This window comes from Polypterus senegalus, chromosome 6, assembly GCF_016835505.1.
Source record: "Polypterus senegalus isolate Bchr_013 chromosome 6, ASM1683550v1, whole genome shotgun sequence".
Taxonomy (NCBI): domain Eukaryota; kingdom Metazoa; phylum Chordata; class Cladistia; order Polypteriformes; family Polypteridae; genus Polypterus; species Polypterus senegalus.
The window spans coordinates 127867780-127894977 of record NC_053159.1 but is presented as its reverse complement, the minus strand read 5'-3'; the positions used below and the strand labels follow the sequence as shown (position 1 = coordinate 127894977).

General features: G+C 37.5%; 1 protein-coding gene across 2 annotated transcripts in view; it reads left to right on the top strand.

Annotated features, from left to right (window-relative positions):
- Positions 1 to 5374: 5374 nt before the first annotated feature.
- The window catches only part of ywhae1 (tyrosine 3-monooxygenase/tryptophan 5-monooxygenase activation protein, epsilon polypeptide 1), a 55780-nt gene continuing 33956 nt past the window's right edge, over positions 5375 to 27198 (top strand). Inside the window, exon 1 of one of the 2 annotated variants that reach the window (XM_039757136.1) lies at positions 5375 to 5655. In XM_039757136.1, coding sequence (XP_039613070.1) covers positions 5592 to 5655 — 64 coding nt within the window. In that variant the 5' untranslated portion in view covers positions 5375 to 5591. The remainder of the gene's footprint in view (positions 5656 to 27198) is intronic. The other variant, XM_039757135.1, reaches the window with a different exon arrangement.

Here is a 27198-nt window from a genome sequence, read left to right as displayed (position 1 = left end):
CATGCTATTCTTAAACTTGCTAAACTTAATTCAGGGTTGTTGGGTGGTCTATCCCTAAGGCACTGGGCCCAAGAATGGAATAAACCCTTGACAGGGCACTAGTCTGTCTTAGGGACCATTCACGCACATGTCCACATGGGACAAATTTATAATCTCCTATAGCCCTAATCTCCAGTTCTTTATAGCTGTGGTGGGAATACCTGAGTAAAACACACAAACAGAAGAACAGAGAGGCAAACAACATGGCACAAGGATCTGAACAAGAATGCTGGATCTGTAAACCATTAGCGGTACCTACTATCCCTCTGTCTCACCCTGATAATGAATTGACAAAATATTTCAAACTGTCTCTCATAAAGTGAAAGTAAAACATGACTTTCTGAAATATCAGTTCAAATCCTTACTCTCTTTAGGAAATTGGGAAATATTTCCATGGAAACCTCCAAAAAGACCTATCTGTATGTGAAAACTGTCAAATTTGCAAATTCTAAATAGAAAAATATTTATTTTCAGTAATATTAAGCATGGCTACCATATCTGAAAATTAGTCTTTGATGTTGTTGGGGTTATATAGAAACTTTCAATGTGCCAGACAGGACCAACCCAAAAGAGCACACCAGTCCATCACAGAGTGCACTCGCATAATACACCTTCATCTAAAGCCTCCTATTATTCCAAATATGTCCATATTTGGGAAGTGGAAGGAAGTCAGAGACAGCAAAGAAATCCCATGAAGACAAGGAGAGAATGTATAGACTTCAAAAAGACAGCAGCCACATCAGGATTTGAATGTAATTCCTTAGAGCTGTAAGAGTCTTTATTCTGTAGAAAAAGTTATTCACTTTTCTAAAACGGAAGCAAGCTTGTTACTCAAGATGTCAAAAATGAAGACAAGAAGCAAAAATAATAGGCAATCACTTAAACCAGGAAATTATTTTTGGTTTCTACAAAAAATGCTCAAAGAAGAAAGATTACGAAACTTCTGCTTTAACTTCACTTTGTAAGCAAAAATACTTGAAGCAACATAATGTTCCTATTAGCTCTTAAAGTCCACTGCTAATTGGGAACTAGCAGCAAAGTGTGTTGCCGTTTATTGAGTCCTCCAAACCCGCTGCTAATTGGGAACAAGCAGCAAAGTGTGTTGCCGTTTATTGAGTCCTCCAAACCATAAAAATTTTCTGTAGAACTTTACTTATGTGATAGTTTTGGAATTACCTTTCAGGGGGCAAAGTAGTATAGCCTTTTGGGGTAGCATTATTAGATTGTAAATCACAAAGTTACCATTTCAATGCTCACTACTTTCTTATTGAACACCTCTCAGCAAGTCATGTAACTCCTTGCTGCTTCACATATAGAAAAATGCCAAAAACTGAACTATGCACTTGCAATTTGTAACCTGCAAAAAATGCAGTCTTGTTGAAATTGTCAACCCATTGAGCATACAAAGAGTCACACTGGTGGTGCCAACAAACTCTACTAGACCTAAAATAGGAACAGAATATCAGAATGTAGGAGAAGCAGGGGCCCTCTATTCATGATTTTGGTGTCAATAAGTATCTTATAGTATTCTTAATTTGTTCAACAATGAGTGTGTTTACAACTGTAGTTCACAATGAAGGAAATGCTAGCATACAAGAAAAATGTTCTTCTTTAATCTAGAAAATGAAATTGCTGACCTTCATGTTGAATTGTAACAATGTCAGCAAGCATCAATTTATGAAGGATATTAATCTATTAGTGGAATTCTAGCTGTGTTTCTGTAATGGAAAAAGTGGGTTCAGGAAATGGATGAATCAAGTTGACCAACAAAGAGCTACATAAACATTTGCAGTTAAGGTTAATAATTATTTGTATTTAACTGTTATAATGTAGGTCGGCACGGTGCTACAGTGACAGCACTGCTGCCTCACAGTAAGGAGACTCTGGTTTGCATCCTGTGTCTTCCCTTTGTGCAGTTTTCATGTTCTCTGTGTGTTTGTTATCCTAAGACATACATGTTAGTTGAATTGGCGATGCTAAATTGGCTATAGTGGAGTTTGGTGTGTGGCTGTGTGTGTGTGTGTGTGTGTGTGTGTTCGTGTGTTTGCTCTGCTTTCCTGCCTTGTGCCCTATGTTGACTGGGATAGGCTCCAGCAACCTCTGTGACCCTAGTTTGGATTAAGTGGATTGGAAAATGTCATATTACAAATTATCATGATAAATATGCAAACATTTATATTTCTTGTTAAGTTTTTGATTTTAGCAAGATTTCAGACTGTAGTATCTGAACAACACACAAATATTACTTTCAAGGGCCACCTAAACAGAATTGCACTTGTTGTCAGAGACTGCTGGGGAGGCGACCCGGCCGGGACGCCCAGGAGGACCAGAGGAGGGCTTGTGCCTTCCCCAGACCATATAGGGGCGACCGCCCTGGTACCTTTGGGGGCCATGGGTACAGAGCTTTGAAGCTCCACCTTGTAGGGGCCCGTGGTCACCACCAGGGGGCACCCCTATGCCTTTGGAGCCCTGGACCTCAGCACTTCCGCCACACCCGGAAGTGCTCCTGGGGAAGAAGACTGGGGACACCCGGAGTGCTTCCGGATGCACAGCTGGCACTTCCGCCACACAGAGGAGTGTCTGCGCGGGAGTGTCCGGAAGCACCTGGAGCCCATCCAGGCTTGCATAAAAGGGGCTGCCTCCCTCCTTTTGATGGCTGGAGTCGGGAGGAAGAGGACAGAGCTTGGAGGATGGGAAAAGAGAGGAGAGGAGAGGAGAGGAGAGGAGAGGAGGCAGACCAGAGAAGAGAAGAGAAAGGCATTGTGAAAGGCCAGGATTTGAGGGGTGATTGGTGCTGCGGCACTGGGATTATGCACTTTATTATACTGTACATACTGTAAATAAATGTGTGTTGGGTGAAAACATCATGTCTACCTGTCTGTGTCCGGGCTGTACCCCACATTGTATTTAACCACTGTTTAATTTTGTGCTTAGCAAAAACAGCTATTGAAACTGCTCATCAATTATAATTACATTATATCTATAGTAAAAACTAATCAAATCATATAAAATGATATTGAAAACCTTCCCTGAAATGACAAGACAGATGCATTTTATTAATAAACATAATTATTCAGCCATTATTCAGTTAGGCTAGTGGTATTGTCCAGGAAAAACAGCCTTATGTTATCAAAGCTACTCTCATTCTTTCTATATGTGCAACATCTCTAAAAAAAATAATTCACAAGTTTCTTTTTTTTAGTTGGAGAAAGGAAGACCCCTGAAGAGAAACAGTTCACTTTACAGGTATGTAATATTTGTAGCACAAATAAAAAACAGTACATAAACTACAACATGCAAATCCAAAATCTGAAAAGTATTAGTAAGTGATTTCACTACTAATCTGGTGTACTGTTTGTTAAAACTGAGCATCATGAAGATCTATGCTGTATATTTACACCTTTAAATTACTTTAAATTAAATCTGCTTTATATTCACTATGAAATACTTCAGATCTATCAAGAACACGGACTTATTTGTCAGCTGTAGCTACTGTATGTTTTTTTTATGGATTTTCTTAGTGGATTTATTCAATTCAGTACAATTCAATGTATTGCACATACACCTTACAACACAATGAAAGACATTTGTAGCTAGTCCTACTGGCGTATAAATATGAAGTGACAATAAAGTACATAGTGGAAAGGCACAGCAGACACACATGACTGAACTGATTATGATACTAATAAATAAATACATATGTAATCATTTTAATTCAACATAAATACATTAATAAATGAATATCAGATTTAAACATACAATGTATATCAGAGAGAATGGGTAACAATAATATGATGAAACTGAATTACCTGTGTAAACTGATTTGTAATCTGAAAGTCCATATAATAGAATCTTGGTCACAGGTCAAGCAGATTATTGTTTGAGGGTTAACAATTTAATAGGCACAGTCACTCAGAGTGTCCGGTGTATAGCATTGAATGCCATGATACTGCTTGTTGGACAGCATGTGGTAAATAGTTTGTTGCTGGGGTGTGTGGTCTGGTTTTTGAGACATCTCTAGCTATAAATGTCATGTTTGGATTGGAGCATAGCTCCAGTGATGAACTGGGACAATGTAATTATTATTAAAAAATTATGTGACTGGCCACAGTACTGTTGCCATACTTTATGTACCTAGTCAGTATGCCAATAGGTGCCAATAACCATATATGTGTTATTTAATTTATAATATTAAATTGTAAAAGACAATTTCTCCTCGGGGATTAATACAGGATAACAAATACCAAAAAAAAAAAAACAGTTATTATTGGAGCTGTGCAAATACCAAATTCTTTAATAAGATAACAATATGAGAAAATACAAAAGGCTTTGAATTTTTTAGTCTGAGTAAACAAAAATTAAAAAGGTTACATGATATACGTTTTTAAGATTAGCCTACTGTGCGCCCTGTGTTGGCAGGGATTGGCTCCAGCAGACCCCCGTGACCCTGTGGTTGGGATATAGCGGGTTGGATAACGAATGGATCACAATAAAGGTGTTGAAATACAACACATTTTAGATTCACCTTATCCTAAGTTCGTTTTACTTCTGTTTCATTTCTCAAAACAAACCAAGATCTACCGGTCTATCCATAGCAGAAAAATAATGCACTCTAGTCTATAGCTCAACTCGAAATGGCTCAGGGTCTCATTGTTTTAATAATCAAATAACAGCAGTTCATAATATGTGCTATTGGATAGTCCAATACCCTCTTATGCCAGTCTTATTTAACCCGAGCCACTCTAATTGGAAATTTTTTGTATAATGCAGTATATTGTTCACTGAAGAATAGGACACAAAGAACAAGGACGCATTTTGTGCTTAAAAGCGTAGATGACAAAGACAGTAAGTCTAATATATTTGTTAATGGTATTACTTTGACAACATTTAAACGGCATGTTAGTTCGGTTATATATAACAATACGAGCCCGATAAAAGGCTTGTTGTGACTGATAAGATTTCGCGCTACCGAATGGGTAGATTAATGAGCAGTCCACTTCAGATGATAAACAGTGGGCGACGTATTGCTTTCATGAACCCGTTGTGTAGTCTTTTGTCGCAGCACGGAGCACTAACGAGGCACCACGCTTTCTGGTATCCCAGGGGTAATCATCATCAAGAATCGAGCGCCCTCCCGTTTCGTGCTCTTGACGGCCTGACTTTTCCCCTGTGCTTGTGTGTGTGCGTCGCACAAGTTTTTTTGTTACTACGGAACCGTTGCTATAGTGTCAAGCTGGCGTAAAAAAGGATGGGAGGGAGGCGGGGCGGGGAATGACAAGTGAGTGTGTGTGAGAGAGAGAGAGAGAGAGAGAGAGAGAGGGGAACTCTGGATTGCTGGTTACCCGGATGAACCCTGGCCGCCATCTTTAGTCCAGTGCTACCGGCTGTGAGTTGGGACGCGGCTCGACATTGTGCCGCGAGAGAGAGCGAGCAAAAAAAGAGAGAGAGCGCGCGCGTGTGCGAGTGAGTGAGCGAGCGCGAGACTCACCCTCACCCTCAACCGATCCGCTTCTATCCGCCCGCAGAACACCGCCAGCCCGCGTCAGAGCACCATGGAAGAGCGAGAGGACCTCGTCTATCAGGCCAAGCTCGCCGAGCAGGCTGAAAGATATGACGGTAAGACTTCCATTGGCGTCTTTGTTTTTTAATCTCATGTTATATTTTAAATGTATCGATCACTTGTTTTTGTTAAAAGCAAGGCAGAAGGGGGCGGTGGGGGGTCGCAGGACCACAATGGGGGGGAAGAAGGTTGAAGATGGAGTCATTGAGGGAGGAAGGGAGGGAAAGGAGATTGGGGAGACAAAATGGCGGGCGGGAGAAAATCGTTTTCCTAAGGCGATAAGGATATGGATTGCAGTACAGGTTTTTATATGAGGCTGCGTTTTAATGTGACGAGAGGGCACTAAGAATGTTCTCGTCTGTTTCTCATTTTAAAGCACCGGTCTCTGTATTCATAAAATAGTGCCTGATAGAGGAGGGGCTGCGCTCTTGTGGTCACAAATGGGAGTTAAGAGGGAAATGCTGGGGAAAGGGGATGACTAGTAACCGTGGAATGGTTTTCATTACTTGATCGGTGAAGAGAAGTGGTAGTTTACGGAGCGGCGGAGTCTTTACCTTTTCAGTAAATGAACAGCTTGGGTAGGGTATGATAGGGAGGGGAGGGGGTGGATTGTGGGAGGAAGACAGACGTTTTGTTCCTAATGGCGTAGGAAAAAGCGTGCCGCTGCGGCTGGGATTACCGCGCACACACGCCCGATAGAAATTTGCACACAAAGAGGTGCCGGACAGTACAGACAAAAAATCACATTGGTTGCACTTTTTAGTTGTGCACATCTTCTTTGCCGCCACCATACACTCAGTGTCTCCCGAGATTTTAAAACGTGAATATGGCTGCATTTTTTTAAGACTGCCACACTTGGGGGTGGTTCAAAATGGCGACTACGTGCAATGTGTCGAATGGATTTCACTTTCTTTCCCACAAGAGCGGCTTGAACCATTCAGTTGTCGTGTTCCATTTGTCTTTGTGATGTTAGCTTACAGCCCGTAGTTATTCTGGAGTGGGCGAGATAGGCTTGTTTTAACAATCTGCGTCTGGCGTGTTATCCTTTCAAGAAAATCGGTTTTATGGTCTCCTTGGTAATACTGCACAAGGTTGAGTTTATTTAATATTTAGGCGATTTGATTTCTCCGTCGTGGAGTTGATGAATCAAAATGCACCCGCGCTAATGATTACTAGAAATAGTATTAAAAAATGCATCTCAAGTTGTTTTCATCCATTGTGGGTGTGGTGGCACTTGAAAATGGCAATGGATTTCAGCGTATTTTATAACCTGGCTCGAGTATCAAGCGGGCGAGGTACGGAGTGGGCCTTTTGAAACATACATAGAAATTGATTTCAGAGTAATGTATTTGCCAAATTCTATCGTAAAGGGACACGATGCTGAATTATAAATATGGCGATGCTAATGTCTATACAAATTCTGAGCACTAAAAGGCACACAAACTGTAACTGGAGATCTGCTGTCTGAAAATCCAATTAGCGAATAAACGAATTTTCGTCAAAATGACTGTTGCTAGAGGGGTGGGATCAGAATGTGTCTAAACTATTTCCTGGTGTGATTCCTACACTTTCCCATCGGTAGTAGTCGCCAACAGTTTCGTTCTGTCAGCATTCGGTTGCACGTTTCAAAGCTCTTCGTATACTGTCGTCTTGACTCATTGTATCTTTGAGAGAATTCTGTGCCATTCTTGATTTCTCCTATTGCAGGCACGAAAGGATTATTTACGTATCGCGTTCCCCAGTTTTTTAATCTATAAAGCGAACCTATTGAATTCCTGAGACCTTTGTGTGATTAGGATGTTTTAATTTGGCATGGGCTATTTTCAAATTCATGTTAATTCAGGTATATCCCGAAGGTTTGTTTGCATTTTGATTGCCGGCACTATTGTCCCGTATTGTGTTAGGAGTGGCAGCATGTACCTGTTGAAGCTCAACGATTGACCGGTGCTCCTTACGGGATCTGTTCTGCTCTTACCGGATTCCGATTTCATTTGACCTTGGCGTTGGCTTAAACCGATTCGGGAATACGAGTTTGGCACCTTAATGGTCATTAACCGCGTCGATTTACGTGTCAGTTTCGTGCAGCGTTTATAGAGACCTCTGTAGTTGTTTTGTGTAATGTCTTGAAACCTTTTACAATATACATTTAAAGTTGGTGCTGGTTGCGTGAGGGCAAATGCTTAAAACTGAAACGCGTTTTTTTTTTTTTTGATGGAATGATGTCAGTCTTCACAACTCGCCACATTGTTCATTTCTGTCTTTAATGATGCGTCCCGTCTTTTTCTGACCCGCATAATCCAGACCAGGGCCGCTGTGTTTTCACCTTAATGATCGAGTACCCTATAATTTATTGTACAGTATCAAAACTTGTGATCCAGCTGGAGGTGTATATTTTTGGTCATTCCTAACCTGTACAAGTGCATTTTTATTCTTGGCTCTTTACTTGTATTGCCACTTGAAATTAGATTATCCATTTTGTGCCATACTTGACAGGTTTGGTGTTAGACATTTACTGAATCAGCTGGCCTGGCATTGCTGGAACTATGTTAAACTATAAGGTGGAACCCCGTTTATGTCTGTAGTGTCATATTAGTAACTTTTTGTGCTGTGTTTGGAACCGATGACAGTGATGATCCTTGGGTATTATTTTTTTATTAGTGTGTGACAGATCTTTCTTTACTCTGAACTGCACTTTTGTCTTTCTGGCAATATATTTGGCAACAATTTGTTGTATGGAAGTTCATTAAGTGTTTTATCAACGAAAGACTACGTACGCAATGGTGTCCTTGATAGCTGGAGTTAAACTAGAGTAGTTGTGGAATTTGTCACATAGCATTTTTTGTTTTATATGTGCATGTGCACATATCTTTCTGCTTCTCAACACTTTTTTCTCCCTCTTACCATGATTCAGTACAGTCTCATTTAGTTCTTGTGTGTGGATTTTTCAAAAAATGCTTCCTTGTAGGCAGTGTCTGCTATGAGTCATCAAGCAGCTGTGAGGTAGGAAAAACACATTGCACCCAGAATACATAAAACTTTGTATGTTCATTTGCAGACTCGGGTTTAGACTTGCAGTATGTGCTGGCTGCTGTGTGTTAAGATATTTAAACCTTGTGATATGTTTTTAACAACTATTATTTTAAAATCTAAATAAAATGTGCAGTGCCAAAGGCTACTCTTGACAAACTGAGAGCTTCAGAACTTCATTCCAAAGTTTGGTTTGAAAAGTTAAATTTGTTCAAATTGAATTTTATTTTTAATTGGTAAAGAAACTAAAAAAAACATGTGATCAGATACTGAAACCCATTTACATTTATGAAGATATTTTTTCCTCTTCGTGTGTCTGCCAATTGAAATTATACCTTAATTTTACCATTACAGTTTTGTTTAATGGTGGATCTATTTGTTTTTAACTTACAACTTTATGTACTTAGTCACAGAATAACCAGTTAATCTAACATGTATGACTGACAGTTGCAGCTTGTTACCATGAATGTTTGGAAAGAACATGATTCATGCTCAGTTCAGCATTATGCCGAACGGTATATATGGGCATTTGTATAGAAACGTTTTGAATTTAGTCATCAATAAATTATCTGTCTCTTCCCTGTGTAAGCATATTGTTGTGTCTGTACATTCAAGCACTGAGCATGAATTGCTGATGGAAGGTTTGTTGCTGTAGACATCTGTAGTAGGGATGAACTTTGCACTAGATTTTGTAGATAGTGTGACAGTGGTGGGGGTACTGGATTTAAACCATCAGGTTGCATTTTCAATCTCCACCTTGAACTTACTGAATAATTGAACCAGTCGCTTAAGCAACCTGAAACATGACTGTGGAGGTGCTTTGCTTTTTGTTTTAAGGTGGACATTATCTTTATAGTTCAATTTACAGAGAACTATAGTTGGTTGCCCCGGCATATCATAAAATACTATGTATTCAGTAAATGTGGAAAAGAGGAGAAACGGATAGTTTGCAGGTCAATATGATTTTGTGGAGAGTTTATACTCCTTTATGGTGAAGCAACTGATAAGTCTCTGACTAATTAGAATCTATATTACATTCACAGCACAAAGTTGGGTCTTGTTTTTGATTCTACATTATCCTGGAATATTTTTTGGCAATGTAAATATGGATGATATTGGCCATGAGCAAGTACATAATGCAGCGAAATACAGGTTAACCAATACTAGTCAGTGTCAGAACTAGTTACTCATTCACTGGAAGATCAGTGCTTGCATTTTTTCCTTCTAGCCAGTTCTTTTCTTTTGATTGAAAGTTTAAATGAGCTATTAAGTCATTTTCATAGGTTTCTATTGTTAATGTACAAAAATTAGAGCAACTAAGTGGCTTATATAAAATTGTCTTGGAAAAATTACACTGAGGTCTCTGTGTATTGTGAAAGTGTGCGTTGCCCAATATATCTAAAATGAATGCTGTATTAACCACTCTGAAATTGCTCTTTAAACTGACATTTTTAAGTCATTAAAACAAAAAGGGAAATCTGTATATACCCGATTCAGTGTCGCTAATGTGTCTTTATTAATGAAAGTTTAGTTTTTCCCCTTAACAACAAAGAGAAACATGTGGTCTGTTTAACGTGTTAAAAATATTGTCACATCCCGGGTCGGCAATGAGGCACCTCAGGCGGTGCTTTGGTCAGGGTGACACTTTCATGTAACTTTTTTTTTTTAACATTATGAAACTATAATACAAAGTGTAGTGTGTGCCTAAAGAGTTGCATACACGCCCATTACCTTATTTATATACTACCTTTATTCATTTAAAGATTTAACATTTCGTATTGTGCAGTTCATAACAATACACCACATGTCTAAACATAACACTGGTGTTCATTTTCTTGATTTATACATGTTCATATAGTTAGGATATAGCGAGTTGGAAAATGGATGCATGGATATAGGTGCAGGAGAGTGGTAAGAAATGGGGTGGCGGGGAGGGGGAGTTTATGGTAGAAAAGTTGTGAAGGTAAATTGCTTCTCTTTTCCCCATTTCATGTTTCTGTAAGAGGATTGAATCAATGTCCTATCACATTAGTGCAAAATAATTTTATCTTTGTTTGGCACTAAAATCAAAATAAGTCTCCAGTATGTCTGTTTTTCACTTGCCGATCTGCCAGGTAGCTTACAGTGCAGACTGCCGTAATATAATGACAAAATTCTCCAAAATAGAAGTGTAATAATCCTCCTTAACCATTATTCAGATTTGTAGTATCTTTACTAATTTATGCAAACAATGCAACATAACCATCCAAGTAATGCACAGTGTCATTTTTTTAAGAGAGTGCAGCTACTGAGATTTTTGTAGCATGGCAGGAGCACAGGTGTATTTAGAGCAGTGTTTTCCAACCATTTTTCTGTGGTGGCACACTTTTTGTAACCCAAAAAATCCCAAGGCACACCATGATTCTACCATCCAGGTCTCGACCATCTGAGGAGCGTGTGTGTCTCAGGTCTGGACCCAGGGTGTACTGCCAGTAATTTCCACAGGGTACTGGTTGAGAAACATTTTGTGTAGAGTATAATTACCAAGTTGTTGAACAGTTGAAGATAGTATTTGTGGAGGTTTAACACAAGTTTTAAATGTATGCTTATTTAAGAGATGTGTATTCTTTTAATTAATGCAGTCTTTAGCAGTGCATTCAAAGTCAACGGTGGTCTGGATCATTTTTTTTTTTTACTTTCTCGTATAAGTATAGGGAAAGTATTGTAATTGTCCATAGATTCAATGTCAAGATTTGGATGAATCTTGATGTTTTAGACCTCCCTGAGTCCGAAAATACCATTTTTGAAATTAGGTCTGTGTGTGTGTGTATAAACACGATAACTTGAGTACGCTTTCACTTAGGTCAACCAAATTTTTCATACAAGTATTAGGTACAAAACATTGATCAACTTTTGGGGTATTTGTTAATCCAGAAGTGGTGATTTGCCTTTTTTAATGTAGATGCGGAGTCTGATTAATTCAGCTTTTATAATGTTCAGTATATTGATTTGATTTGTTGATGGTTCTTTAATGTACATAATTTAAATAGATAATATTGTCTTGCTGTTCAGTCCTCAAATATCCATCTCCATATCTGAGTATACGAGAAAGTCTAGTTGAGACCACTCCCGATTTTTAAACTTTGACATGTCTGTCTCATACTATGTCAGTTTAATAATTGATGCATTTGTCTCCTTTTCTTCTTACCTTCTTTCAATTTGGCTTTTAGGAACACATTCAGATTGTCCTTTCTCAAATACCCTTTTTTTTTTTGGGAAATTGAGGTTTAAGGCTATTTCTGTTTAAACTGATATCTTTTTAATTTCTTTGTGTTGGTTCTAGATTAATGATCATGATTTATGCATTCATTTTAAAATTACATGTTTCATTAGATTTGATATACTATATACATTTATACGATTAATTTTTTGGGCAATTTCCCAATTTTTCCGTATTCTTGGCAAACGTCAGAACTCTATGTAAATCAGTCCCTTTTACGTGTGCATTTCTTGGGCTTTAATCTTTTACTGGCGAGTTCAGCGAAGCAGGTACTCTAGGTGAATGGAGATCAGTTCGTAGATATGATTTACTTCATTGTTAAATCATTGTTAAATTAAAGCAGCCAATACCTGTTTGTTTCTGTAAAACAAGTTCACTATTAAAATGCAATTACATAAGTTTATTTTATATGGGCAGCATTCTGTTTTTTAAACAGAATGTTTATATGCACTTCAGTAACCTGACTATTTACAGAAACGCGATTTCTGAAATGACATGGAAACATTCATCCCAGTTAAAGAAATTGGTTTGTCATCTCAGAAACCTGGTTAACAAAGGTAGATTTATCCCTGAATAATCCAATCGCATTATTTCTTCTGACTAAAATCTGTCTCAGTATTTCAGAAGAAATTGCTAAATTTGTTGAATTAAGCATTCATTGCTAATCACGGCAACATATTTTTAGAGCAGTAGGGTAACTTGTTAAGTAATGTACCTTATGTAGTCTGATTACTTTTTAAAGTAACATAATTCAGTTCTTATTGAAGTAAAAAATACCAGTGTTATTCCAGCAGAACTGGATGCAAGGTGAGAAATCGCACAGCCAAGTGGGAAATAGTTTGCTGTATGTTTTCCAGTAACAAACCTATAAATCAATTTGACTAAACATATTTATAAATTAAAAGAAAGTGATCACAGGTGTAATGCTTGCTTTTATTTATTTTTTTGTGCAGTTTGGCATTGGACTATTCGAAGATAACTTGCATAAGTAAATGTGGATTATTAAGAAAGAAGGCTTCTGCCTAGAAATGTTTAATTGAACTTTAAATCAGTATTATATTTCTTTCTTTTTTCATTTTAACTTGAGTGCTGTGACCTCAACTGAGTGGAACTGAAGATTTTTTTTTTTTGTATAGGAGTTGTGGCAGAGAGTCCTGTAAATGCTTTAAAATCAAGTAGACATCAACTTTAAAAGATTACCCTTATTTGAAATTGTACTGTATATTAGTAATTGAACAGAACCTTGAGAACAAATTTGATAGCCTAATCGATAATGTTAAATATCCGTTTTAGTACTTTATCACAGAGTGAAATTAATCATGTCAGTGTATCTGTAGAAATGGTATGATGTCATTAAATAAGATCTGACCCAAATTACTAGGAGATTTTCAGCAGATTGTTCAGTCCGTGTCTTCAAGAATTTGAGTGTTCTGAGGCAATGAGTGCCTAAATTTATTTTCTTATTGTAAATGGAAGTTACCATAAAGTAGCTGGTTATTAAAGTAATGCAGCCACTCATATTAAATTTATTTTAATGCACTTTATTTTTTAAAGGATTATTTGATGAACTGCATTTACTATAATTTTCAATTTGTCATGTTAAAATTCTGCTGAAGAGCTCATTAGAAAAATCATATAAAAATAGTGCAGAAATAAGAATACCTAATTACCATGTATATATGTACTGCCTTTAAATTAAAGGGCATTCAATTGTCAAAGGACTGGTATGGCAGCTTTTATTTTAATTTTTTTAGCAAAATCTATTGGGAGAAAGTATGGATAAATACTGTATTTAGGTAGGACCCCATGAATTTCATGGGAGAAATAATGAAATCTTGATATAGAAACGGACTTCAGATATAAACAAGTACTGAATTTGTAGTCCTAAGTATAGGTTCTTTTTGTGAATGCTGTTCTAAGCATATATCCATTGTGTTTTAATGTCTTTTTGTGTGTATACAGTATGCATAACCACTTGTGGTGAATCCAGCCCTCATAATTTAAAAAAAAATACAGTGGAGGAAATAATTATTTGACCCCTCACTGATTTTGTAAGTTTGTCCAATGACAAAGAAATGAAAAGTCTCAGAACAGTATCATTTCAATGGTAGGTTTATTTCAACAGTGGCAGATTGCACATCAAAAGGAAAATCGAAAAAATAACTTTAAATAAAAGATAGAAATTGATTTGCATTTCATTGAGGGAAATAAGTTTTTGAACCCCTACCAACCATTAAGAGTTCTGGCTCCCACAGAGTGGTTAGACACTTCTACTCAATTAGTCACCCTCATTAAGGACACCTGTCTTAACTAGTCACCTGTATAAAAGACACCTGTCCACAGAATCAATCAATCAAGCAGACTGAACACTCTACAACATGGGAAAGACCAAAGAGCTGTCCAAGGATGTCAGAGACAAAATTGTAGACCTGCACAAGGCTGGAATGGGCTACAAAACCATTAGCAAGAAGCTGGGAGAGAAGGTGACAACTGTTGGTGCAATTGTTTGAAAATGGAAGGAGCACAAAATGACCATCAATTGACCTCGCTCTGGGGCTCCATGCAAGATCTCACCTCGTGGGGTGTCAATGGTTCTGAGAAAGGTGAAAAAGAATCCTAGAACTACACGGGAGGAGTTAGTTAATGACCTCAAATTAGCAGGGACCACAGTCACCAAGAAAACCATTGGAAACACATTACACCGCAATGGATTAAAATCCTGCAGGGCTCGCAAGGTCCCCTTGCTCAAGAAGGCACATGTGCAGGCCCGTCTGAAGTTTGCCAATGAACACCTGAATGATTCAGAGAGTGACTGGGAGAAGGTGCTGTGGTCTGATGAGACCAAAATAGAGCTCTTTGGCATTAAGTCAACTCGCTGTGTTTGGAGGAAGAAAAATGCTGCCTATGACCCCCAAAACACCGTCCCCACCGTCAAGCATGGGGGTGGAAACATTTTGCTTTGGGGGTGTTTTTCTGCTAAGGGCACAGGACAACTTAATCTCATTAACGGGAAAATGGACGGAGCCATGTATCGTGAAATCCTGAGCGACAATCTCCTTCCCTCTGCCAGGAAACTGAAAATGGGTCGTGGATGGGTGTTCCAGCACGACAATGACCCAAAACATACAGCAAAGGCAACAAAGGAGTGGCTCAAGAAGAAGCACATTAAGGTCATGGAGTGGCCTAGTCAGTCTCCGACCTTAATCCAATAGAAAACCTATGGAGGGAGCTCAAGCTCAGAGTAGCACAGAGACAGCCTCGAAACCTTAGGGATTTAGAGATGATCTGCAAAGAGGAGTGGACCCACATTCCTCCTAAAATGTGCGCAAACTTGGTCCTCAATTACAAGAAACGTTTGACCTCTGTGCTTGCAAACAAGGGTTTTTCCACTAAGTATTAAGTCTTTTTTTGTTAGAGGGTTCAAAAACTTATTTCCCTCAATGAAATGCAAATCAATTTCTATCTTTTATTTAAAGTTATTTTTTCGATTTTCCTTTTGATGTGCAATCTGCCACTGTTGAAATAAACCTACCATTGAAATGATACTGTTCTGAGACTTTTCATTTCTTTGTCATTGGACAAACTTACAAAATCAGTGAGGGGTCAAATAATTATTTCCTCCACTGTATATAAAAGTTTGCGTATAAGCTGATTGGATGAGACTGGGATTGTGGACCAATGTTTAATCCTACTGCATACCTGTATATTTTTTTCAAGAATAATTAAGCAGATTTGATAGAGACCTGCTTAGGGTTGTAACGGTACGTGTGTTCGTATTGAACTGTAATAAGCTTCTTATGGTTTAGTACATGCAGTCATACAGAGAATATGTGTTGAATGTGTAAAGATTAATGTAACAGCGAACCAAATTTGTAAGTTCTGTACAAAAACCTTAAATTGTAAGCCTTTAGCTAGTTTATCCACAGGCTAATTGGCTTCTTACGGTATCAGTCACACTGGCGAGTTAAATGCTACAGATGAGCTGGAAGACTTACTTGCTTTTTTAAATCAAGTGAGAAAATTTAGTTCCCAGTGACTTACGATAACAATGGAGAGTGAGCAGTAGATCGAATGAGGACAGTGTGTTGACACACATTTAACGGTGTTATCCAGATGTTCCAATCACTGGAGCTTGGCAAGGCTACCTGCGATCTCCATCACTCTTACTAGTATTGGTCTCTTTTAATAATGCAAGAGATGCTTCAGTTTGTAACTGATTACTTTTTGGTTTTTATTAGCCAAGCATAACACACTCTTGTATATATTTTATGCGTTTACTGCTTAATACTCTCTAGGCTGTAGGCTATCAACTAGACTGCCTCAGGAGTTGAGTGGTAACTTTTAATGTGAAATTAAAAGAATTCTTTTAAATTTTTTGTTGCTTAAATCACATTGTACCAAACCAAAGTGTGAACTGAAATGTGACTTTTCTGTACTGTTACACTCCTAGTCTTGCATAATAAGCTATCTTGTATTATTGATGACTCTTAATGGAACATTGACTGGTTGGTTGTTGGCACCTTGTGTTCCAGTCATATTGTCTGCCCCCTTTGTTTAGCGTATCCCACACATACTTTCACTTGGTTGCTGTGGATGATTGAGTGATGTTAAACCTTGCTGACTGAGCCTATCTGTGCCGACACAACGACATGTTGACCATGCTGTTAACAACAATAATATATAATATTAGTGTGGTTTCTTAAAGGAAAGTATTGATTCTCCTGTTTCCAAAGACATAGAATGCTTGAATATATGTCCTGTCATTGTGGAGTGAACCATTACCTCAACTCACCTAGTAATTGATGGCTTTGTAGATGCTTGTCTTTTTTTGTTTTATTTATTTTAGATTGGTTTTAGTCGTGGGTCATTTTATAATTTTCATTTGAAAATGGTGACCCTGCCATTTGTAAAAATGCAGCACTTGTTTGTGTGCCATGTCACAGATGGGATCTCTTGCCAGGCAGCATGATTATTAGATTTATTATGTATTGTTACTGAGCTTTTTATACAAAATGACACTTGTGTGAGTGTTCAACATCCCTTTTCATCAGCTGTTCGTTGTTGGTATAGCTGTAACAGTCTGAGGCAGCCTGTGCATGTTTGTCAATATTGTTATGGCTATTCAGAAACATTTGAGAACCAACTTGAGGTACTGTCTCAAGGTAGAGTACGTAGTGCACCTTTGACCAAGATCATCGTTTGTTCTATGTTTGCATCTTTCATTGTAGTGATTCATTGGTATTTGTTTGTATTTTGATAGAAAATCCGTGCTAGAAACCTTTCACTACATTAACAGACCCACAAATGAAGAGCCTAAAGTGTTCTTTGTTTGAGGTGTTGCTAAGGCAACACCTTTACTCTTAAGATGCAAATGATCTATTGTTTATATAAGTTTCAGTCTTTGCATGTTGGCTTTTTGCTTTGTTCATGTGTTTATTTGATGTATATAAAGCTGTGCAAGGGAAGGGGTTTTATGTCCTGTTCTGCCTGGTGAATCGCCATTTTCATCGGGCAGATGAATTGGGTGTTTGCTGTGATGTAGAATAATGTGAGACATGCTTGTAACATGTTACATAGAGCAGTCTACATTTTTAAAAAAATGGCCATATGCTGCATTTTGTAGTAAATATAGGAATCAGATTCATCTTTTTTTTTTTACCTCAAAAATCATTTTTTTTGTGTTCTGTCTTGATTGTTAATAAAAGCATCTCTTTCCATTTTTCTTTATTGTCCCTTTGATCACCATTTTCTGTATTATATATCGTTGGTACTGCCTAATGTTGTTTTTGGCATAGAGCCTGACATAAATGGAAAGATGAATATGTACTGAGTCGGAGAACTTGATGATGTAATCAGTCACTCATGGCTTTAAATCCAATATAAGGAACTGGGCAGGGGAGGGGGCATCTTTTTAAGGGGCATAAACTTGGGACAGTTCATTTGCAGCGTATTTCATCTGTTTTTTGGTGAGTATAAGTGATGTTAAATGTTTAACCCAGAGTGACTTGAGATGAGTATATTAAAATTATTTAAGGTTAAGTGATTTGCTTAGGATTACGCAATGATGCTAAAGTGAGATTTTAACTGCCGATCTTGCTGTTTAAGATCAAATGCTTTAGCCATCACACCATATTGCCTTCAGTCACTTTATAAGTGTTGTTCTCAGATTACAGAAGTGTGGCATACTCGGGTTTATTTGACATTTTAAGTGAAAAATTTCAGTCATTAATTTTAATAAAAAAAGGTCTGTCATTTATTACTGCATGTCAGGTCCCTGAATATTTGCCATTTTTGGATTCATAATAGTGACTTGTAGAAACGAAATTACACACTAAACTATTTCAACAATAAGGAATATGGTTCAGTTCTAACATTGAAACATACAGTACTAGTTCACACAATAAGACACTTTCCAAATTTATTGCCTTTGATGCTTTTCACCTATATGTTGTCCTCCTTAAGTCTAACTCCTTGCAGTCCATCACATGCACCATGAAAATTTTCAGCAATGTTTATGGTCCTTGGCATACTTTTGGCATATCGCAGAACACCATAAGCACCCAGCTATCCTTCCAAGTCCGCTTTTCTAACCACTGTCCTAATGGATCTAACTAACTTCAGGCATTGGATTTTTCTTGTTTTTAAGATGTAACTAGATACAGTAAGTTGTTTCAGTTTATTAACATTGTTTGATTTTATTGCAGTTTCATCAGCAGCTAAATCTGTTTTAGCTTGGCATTTGCAACCATTTTCTTCTTCTTTTTTTTTTTTTTTCTTTCTTCCCCCCCTTGTCTGGGTCACAAAGCTATTATGAAGCTGGCTCTCAATTCTGCATATTGGGACATCGGATGTTTGGGGTATGCATGACATGCAGAGCACTAGGCACCCAAAGCATCCAGTGTTACTTGTTGGTGTACAGTATATAGCCAATATAGTATGTTGTTGAAAGATGAAAATGTGAAGCTGGTTTTAAATTAAACGTCGTTGAAGTAGCGAAAGAAATTGATAACTGCTTCTGCAACAAAATTCAGTGCGTCTGAGAAACTGCTGCGAAATTGGAGGAGGCAAGAAGTTGTAAAAAAAAAAAAAAAAAAAATTATGAAGTCACATTTTTGAATGGGCGTATAAGTTGGGTCTGATTGTGACGTTGGGAGACCAGATCTCTTTCTATCAGTGTTTCTTCCATGGATTTGAAACACTTGCAGTTTCTCTAAGCGAAAGGTTTACTGTACACTTGCAAGGTTAGTAATGCTTTGTCTCATTTCATTTGTTTGTTGCTGTTTTCTTTTGATTGTCACTGGAATTTATAACTTTCTGCAATGTAATATTGTCAAATGTAGTACTTTAGAGTGTGTAGTAACAGTCTGTTCCAACTTTGCTTTAAGACGGATGGAGGGGTTTTTATGTAATCAAAAAGTTTGGACACCTGTGCAAACTGCTTCAGCTTGCAAGGCACAATTTACTTCAGTTGCTGCAGAACATCTGTAGGTTGTAAGCTATCGATTGTTCCTGGAAGAAGGCCTGTTTGTAATGTTCTGAGATTTTTTTTTATTTCATGTTTTGTCAACCTGAACTTTACATTTTAAACCTGGCAGTTTACCTTTTCACCTTTTTTTTGGGAAGAAAAACTGAAAATACATATAACAGCTTAGATGTAAATATACATGCATCATTTCCCCTGCAGGTTAATAAAGTATATCAAAATAAAAAAAATCATTTTTAAATCATTAATTGTACAACACCTTTTTTTGCTGTTCTATTATACATTTACTGTATAAAGATTTTCTTTTTTCCCCTAGCTAAAAAGATTATAATATGCAAGCTTTTGAGGCAACTCGGACCCCTTCTTTATGCAAGATGTAATCAGAAGAAGGAGGGGCGTGAGTTGCCTCGAAAACTTGCATATTGTAATCTTTTTAGTTAGCCAATAAAAGGTGTCATTTTGCTTGACTTCTCACTACATTCTTAATGGCTAACGCAGTAGGACACCCTAGTACTATAGAGTGGAGGAAATTTTTTTAGATGCATCATGTAGGGCTGGATGATTTGGAAAGTGCTTTTTATTTGGATGATTTATGACTTATTTAGAGTTAAATATTTTAACACAGAAATCACTTTCAACTTAAAAAAACAAAATGACCAGGTTGTCATTTTACAAACTGAAAATACATCTGCATCATTCCTTGAAACTTGTCTTGCCAATGAGACAAGGTGTAAAATTATGAAGTGCCTTCATGTGCAGACTGTTTTTGGCAATTTTATTTAAACATTTGCAACTCTCGTTTTCCTTCCCCATGACCACCTCATTCTTTTCACATCATTTTACAGGAACCTTGTCTTAAGTTTTCTGCAGTTTTCTACAGCTTTTTATTTATTTTTTGCAACCCTCACTTGTTTTTCTATACCTAAAACATTTGTTTAGTGCAGGAGACTTTGTTCTGTAAGCAAACAAATAAAGTTTAGCTTGTAGAACACACAAGCCAAATACACTCCCCTAAAGGATTATTAGGAACACTTGTTCAATTTCTCTAATTCAATTATCTAATCAACCAATCACATGGTAGTTGCTTCAATGCATTTAGGGGTGTGGTCCTGGTCAAGACAATCTCCTGAACTCCAAACTGAATGTCAGAAATGGGAAAGAAAGGTGATTTAAGCAATTTTGAGTGTGGCATGGTTGTTGGTGCCAGAAGGCCGGTCTGAGTATTTCACAATCTGCTCAGTTACTGGGATTTTCACGCACAACCATTTCTAGGGTTTACAAAGAATGGTGTGAAAAGGGAAAAACATCCAGTATGCGGCAGTCCTGTGGGTGAAAATGCCTTGTTGATGCTAGAGGTCAGAGGAGAATGGGCCGACTGATTCAAGCTGATAGAAAAGCAACTTTGACTGAAATAACCACTCGTTACAACCGAGGTATGCAGCAAAGCATTTGTGAAGCGACAACACGCACAACCTTGAGGCGGATGGGCTACAACAGCAGAAGACCCCACCGGGTACCACTCATCTCCACTACAAATAGGAAAAAGAGGCTACAATTTGCACGAGCTCACCAAAATTGGACAGTTGAAGACTGGAAAAATGTTGCCTGGTCTGATGAGTCTCGATGTCTGTTGAGACATTCAAATGGTAGAGTCAGAATTTGGCGTAAACAGAATGAGAACATGGATCCATCATGCCTTGTTACCACTGTGCAGGCTGGTGGTGGTGGTGTAATGGTGTGGGGGATGTTTTCTTGGCACACTTTAGGCCCTTTAGTGCCAATTGGGCATTGTTTAAATGCCACGGGCTACCTGAGCATTGTTTCTGACTATGTCCATCCCTTCATGACCACCATGTATCCATCCTTTGATGGCTACTTTCAGCAGGATAATGCACCATGTCACAATGCTCGAATCATTTCAAATTGGTTTCTTGAACATGACAATGAGTTCACTGTACTAAAATGGCCCCCACAGTCACCAGATCTCAACCCAATAGAGCATCTTTGGGATGTGGTGGAACGGGAGCTTCGTGCCCTGGATGTGCATCCCACAAATCTCCATCAACTGCAAGATGCTATCCTATCAATATGGGCCAACATTTCTAAAGAATGTTTTCAGCACCTTGTTGAAAATGCCACGTAGAATTAAGGCAGTTCTGAAGGTGAAAGGGGGTCAAACACTGTATTAGTATGGTGTTCCTAATAATCCTTTACGTGAGTATATACCTACTGGTCTCTGGCGTTGGCTGTCTATGGAGGAGTCTCTTCCTCCAGGTCCGCTTTGATAGACCTTGATCAGCCAGTTACATACCACAGGCTTTACCTTACCTTTCGTAAACTAGTTCCATTCTGCTCTTTCTGTTTTTAAGTACTGACATTAACTGGATGTGCTACCACTTTTAACTAATAGTCATTTTGCAACTTTGCATTGTACATTAGTTTAATATTTGATCTTTCATATCTGAACCAATTCCAGACCACTGACTTAATGTTGCAGCTCTGCTTTGGAGCGAGTCTACTTATAAGGGAAGTGCAGCATGTCGCATTCTTTACATTAAAATTGTAATGCCCTTTTCCAAGCAATGAGCAAAGTTGCACTGACGGTTTGGCATGTTGAAATCAAACAGGTGTACTATATTTCTACCAAATTAAACACTCTAAGAAACAACATAAACTGAGTTGGGTATCAACTTGCACTTTCAGCCTCCTGTTTCAAAGTCACAGTAGTCAATGGGGAACTTTGTTGCTGTCCTGCAGGCTTCATTCAGCTCCACCATGCCAGACAAATTTGCTTTCCTACACATAGACTAGCTGATGGCACAATCGGCATCCAAGCTGAAAGCTTGCCAGTTCCCCATGATGCCCCATTTTCAACCCCAGTGCCACCACCCTGGCATTTTGATTGCTACTGTGTGTCAAGAATAGGCTGATAATGGTGATTGGTCAGCTCTGTTTGCAAGCCTCTTGATGCACAATGCACAGTGGAGATTTTTGGCCAGATCAATACACTATGCTTTGGCTTTACACATGTGGCCAAAGCAAAAACAAGTACCAGTCATTCAAAGCGAGCCTTGGCATCTTTCTTTCTCTTACGATCAGATAGTAAATGAATGCATAAAAAAAAAAATCCATGTGTGGTTGCGTTTCTCTCTCTCTCTCTCTCTCTGGGCACAATGTGGTCTCTGAAGAAAATGTCCCTCCATATTGACTAAATTATGCCAGAAAATTTACAATAATGACAAGATTTTTAAAGCAGGTTATTACACACATTTAAGTGCACACTTTTTTTGATTAATCATGTCTCCCAAAGAGTTCAAATAATAAAAGGGTGTAGTAAAATGCATTAGTATTAGGGACACCTTTTGTTGGGTGATTTAGGACATATACTAAAATTCATGTTAATTTGAAGAAAAAAATGCACAATCCCAGGCACATCTTTATTTTTCTTGTTGACCCCGTGCTGGAGGTTTTGTTAACATGTGGCATATCCCTACATTTGGCACTTCCCTTTGCAGTTTTTGATCACATTGTAAAAGACAATTTGTCTAGTCAATTGAGATGCATCAAGAGCTTTTCAGAATCGCAAGGTAATTAGATTCCCATGTCTTTCTAATTTTATACCTTGTACCAAAACAAATAGATAATGACCTGGGCTATACAGTTGTGTGCTGCATAACACCTGTTTGAGCAACGTCTGACTGCATACACATTCATTGTCCCAAAAGGTGGTTATAGTGTTTTAAATGTAACAGCTTTCTACATATAATGCGTGCATCTCAAGTCTCTTGTGCTGCCAAGACCATGCATGCTATAATTTTAATATGATCTCTCCCTACTTGCAGTAAAAAGTTTACCATATGACCGTGTATGCTTTGATTCATTGGCAGCAGCACCAATTCTTGTGTATTGCTTGTCTCTGTAGTAGTGTAGTGTAATGTTATCTCTCTGTATTTAGTCAACACAGGTAAACTATAGTATCCTATAATAGGTTTTCTAGGTACTGTATATAGATAGTATGGTGTTCTCAGAACTTTCAAATCACAGAACATTCTATTTCACAGAATGTTTTGTTTATGGTAAGTGACACATTTATGATGTCATTTTGGGTTAAATTGTTTACATTCAGCATTAATTGCAACCGAATTGTAGAAAAATATCAGTGTCAGGGTTTAAGAGAAGTTGCAAAGAGAACCTTTACAGAGGAGAAATACTAAGCATGTGGTTGCATATGATAGGAAGTTACTGTTGTATTTCAGAGCTGCTGCTCATTTCATTGTAATACACTATAAAACCTTCTTGTAAGTTACCCAGATTTAGTTGCTTAGTTCAAATTTCACAATTCTGTGATTTTAACTGATGTTCACAATTTAACACATTTGTTATTTTATTATACTGTATTTACATACAGCAGTGTGTGCTATGAGGTTAGTATGGGCATGTGCAGGTCAAATTTGCACAACGTGCTTTATTACTTTATGGAGCAAGATGGAATTTTAATGCCATGGAAGGGATGAAAGCATTTAAGCTGGTGTGATGACAGCCTTTCGTCATGTATTGAAGGGACTTAAAATAAAGATTGGTTAATGTGGTTCTTTAGCCTAAAAAACAAGCTTTTGGGGGAAAAAAGTACCTTTTTTGTGATTCAATGTAACAGTAGCTTCTCCTCCTGAACATATCACTGGCAGATGTGTTGGCACACACTGCCTGAAACAGTGATTCACGTCATGATGTCACAAGAACCAATATTACAATGCTAGTTTATATATATATATATAATAAATAAATAAAAAGGCCACAAGAAAAAAGTTTAATCAAATTAGTATATATGAAATGAAAAATTTTTTAATTATTACAGTTTAGTTGCAGTCAGCACACTTTTTCTGACACTAGTATCCCATTAATTGCTTTTAACTCCGACTCCACAGCCCTAGCTTACCTGAAGTAGGTGAATTGCTTTGGAAAACACAATAATACATGATAAAAATGTGAGCGAAAACCTACGATAACAATGACTCGCAGTGTTAATGGAAAAAAAAACGGCAGAGGTCCTTCTGGAAGTGATTTAGCAGTTGGACAATCCAAACCTCCTACTGCTTTGCTGAATGAGTCTGCAAACACTGAATTTGTCATTTGGCTTTTGAAGTCAAACTACTGTTAATTAGTGTAACTCCTTATTAAATTTACATGTCATATTTAAATTGCACTTGAAAAATGTAATGTGGTCTCACAGTTATAAATTTGAGCACAGAATGTGTTGATATTAAGATACATCTTGTAGTTCATGACATATTCTTTATAAACTCTGTACTAAAATCATCCCAAGATTATAAATTACATTTGTTGTTGCATTGTCGGGGTGCCCTTCTCTGACAAACATTAAAATTCAAGCCTTGCATTGTATTTCAGTATTTAGAAATGTTGGTACTAGTTTACACAGTGATTATAGTAGGTAACAACTTGATGGGTGTAGCAGTATTTTTAAAGTTACTGTTAATATTTGTTTTATATTGTGTTACAGAAAAAGGCACAATATTGTTCATTTCAATAATGGAGGTACTTGAATAAAATGTACTGAATAGGATTCGGATTTTGCTGTAGTATTGAAAGGTATTGAGTATTGTAAAATTTCACTGGTGTTGGCTTTGAATAAGAAAATTCTCGTATTGTGACATCCCAGATTCAGACTACTGAAGAAACAGGGTGGGAAACAATAAGGGTTTAATAATTTCTTTTCATTGTATATCTTGCTCCTTAACAACCTGAGCCCTGCTAAAGGGAGAAAGATGCATCAAACACTGCAAAAAACTTCCATGGCTACTGAGTGAATAGAAGTCTAAGTACATATATGCATTCAACTGAAAGTGGCTCATGGAATTTCTTACTGAAGGTTATGGAAAATGTGTACTTGTTGGCTCATGTTAACAGAATTAAAGGGATAATATATATGCTTTTGTTTACTGTCCATTGGAAAAAAATGAACACTGGACTTAATGCTGTGGCTTACTTGATGCTAATTCACATTCTGTTGCAGTGAGGTAGCTAGATGTTGAGTGTTGTGAAAGTAATACAATACAGACACTGCTGACAAGGACGGCATATTGTATACTGCTGCATAGTGATTAAAGCTCAGGTTTTAAGAGAAATTCTAGTTTAAATCCATTGTAAAGAACTGCCATTTTTTTTATTTGAATAAGAAAGGGTGTTTCAAATGTTGGTACCTGACAATTTTTTAAAGCAAGAACAAGCTCAACAGTTCACCACATTCTGTTAAAATTGACTTCATTTTGATGTGTACACATGCAGTCTGCTGTTAAGAAATGTGATATGCTGTGCATATTCTGTATGTAGATGCATAGGAAAATGCACAACAGAGGACACCTGTGCTACTTTGTTCTCTAGGATCCAGTCTTTTCTGTTTTCTGCAGATGAGGCTGAGCACACATATCTAATGTCTCTGTCCTCAATACATCTTTAGGATTGTAATTGCCATCATAATTGGCAAAGGTGGGCATCACACTATAGAACAGCGGTTCTCAACCTATTTGCAAGCAATACTCAGGTATTTGCAACCTGAGTTTTCATAAGTTTTAATCGCGCCCCCGCCCCCAACATTTTTGTTGAAATGTATATGCATATTTTATTATACCTACTTTTATCAACATTTATCTAACTCTATATTTATTGTTCTAGTATTAGAATGTAGTTTAAGTTAATTTGTTTTGGTTTCAACAGATGTTTTTTTTTTTTTTCATATTTTTGTTTCTTTTCTTTTTTTCACATCTTCACATCCCCCTAGGGGGGCCCCGCCCCACAGGTTGAGAACCACTGCTATAGAACAACCACAGCATGCATCACATGACTCGATCTAGTGTCTGCGCATATGTGTATGATTAGAAATAACTCAATTTTTTTATTTTTTTTTTTTATATAAAGACCGGCAGATGCATGCAGAATTAGCCCATGAGTCCACATCAATGTCTCCCTTTTAATGCAGTCTGAACATGCATTCCAACAAACGTGTTATTTCTATCTCTGCATATGTATAGAGAGTGAATGAGGGGTCAAGTGTTCTGTGGCGGATTAATGTAAGGGAGGCTTTGTCCTGCTGTATGTTTAATGGGGTCTGTTTACATGTGCTTTGTTCTCTTCAAAAATGTCCTGATTGCGTATCCTCTACTGTTTTGTAATTGAAAAATTTACTGAGTCTTGCATGCCATTTGGATGGTCTGTTGGTAGAGTGAGAACAGAATACCAATGAACTGGTGTCTAGGTTTGTGGGAACACTAAAAACATTCCCTATGTCCCCTAAATTAGTATACTACACCATGCTCAATGTTTTGAAAGCCTCATTCATGTGTGCAGGCTATAATAGGGTTTTAGCTATACATTTCTGGATCAACACAAAAAGGATTCTAAAATATAAACCTAGCATTATTTATTTTTATGTACACGGTAGGCTAGGAAATATTTGTGTACAGGGTCTGTATTCATGGTAACCAAAACATAGCCATCGTAAGTTATTTGTAGGTGACTGTTTATTTTCCATCTTCTTCTTCATGTTTTCCTACATCTATGAGGGGTTGATGTGCTTGATCAACCTTCCAAACATCTCGCTCTTGTGCCTTCCCACGTGTTATGACCTTTTCCTTCAATTCGTTTTACTTTATCCATCCACCTCTGTTTTAGCCTTTTTGACTTCCTCTCCTTATATTTCAACCACTCTTTTTTTGTCTAAATATTCAATTTCTCTCCTCATCACATGTCCATATTTCTTCAACCTACTTTCCTGTACTTTATTAGATATCACTCCCAACTTTCGTAATATTTCTG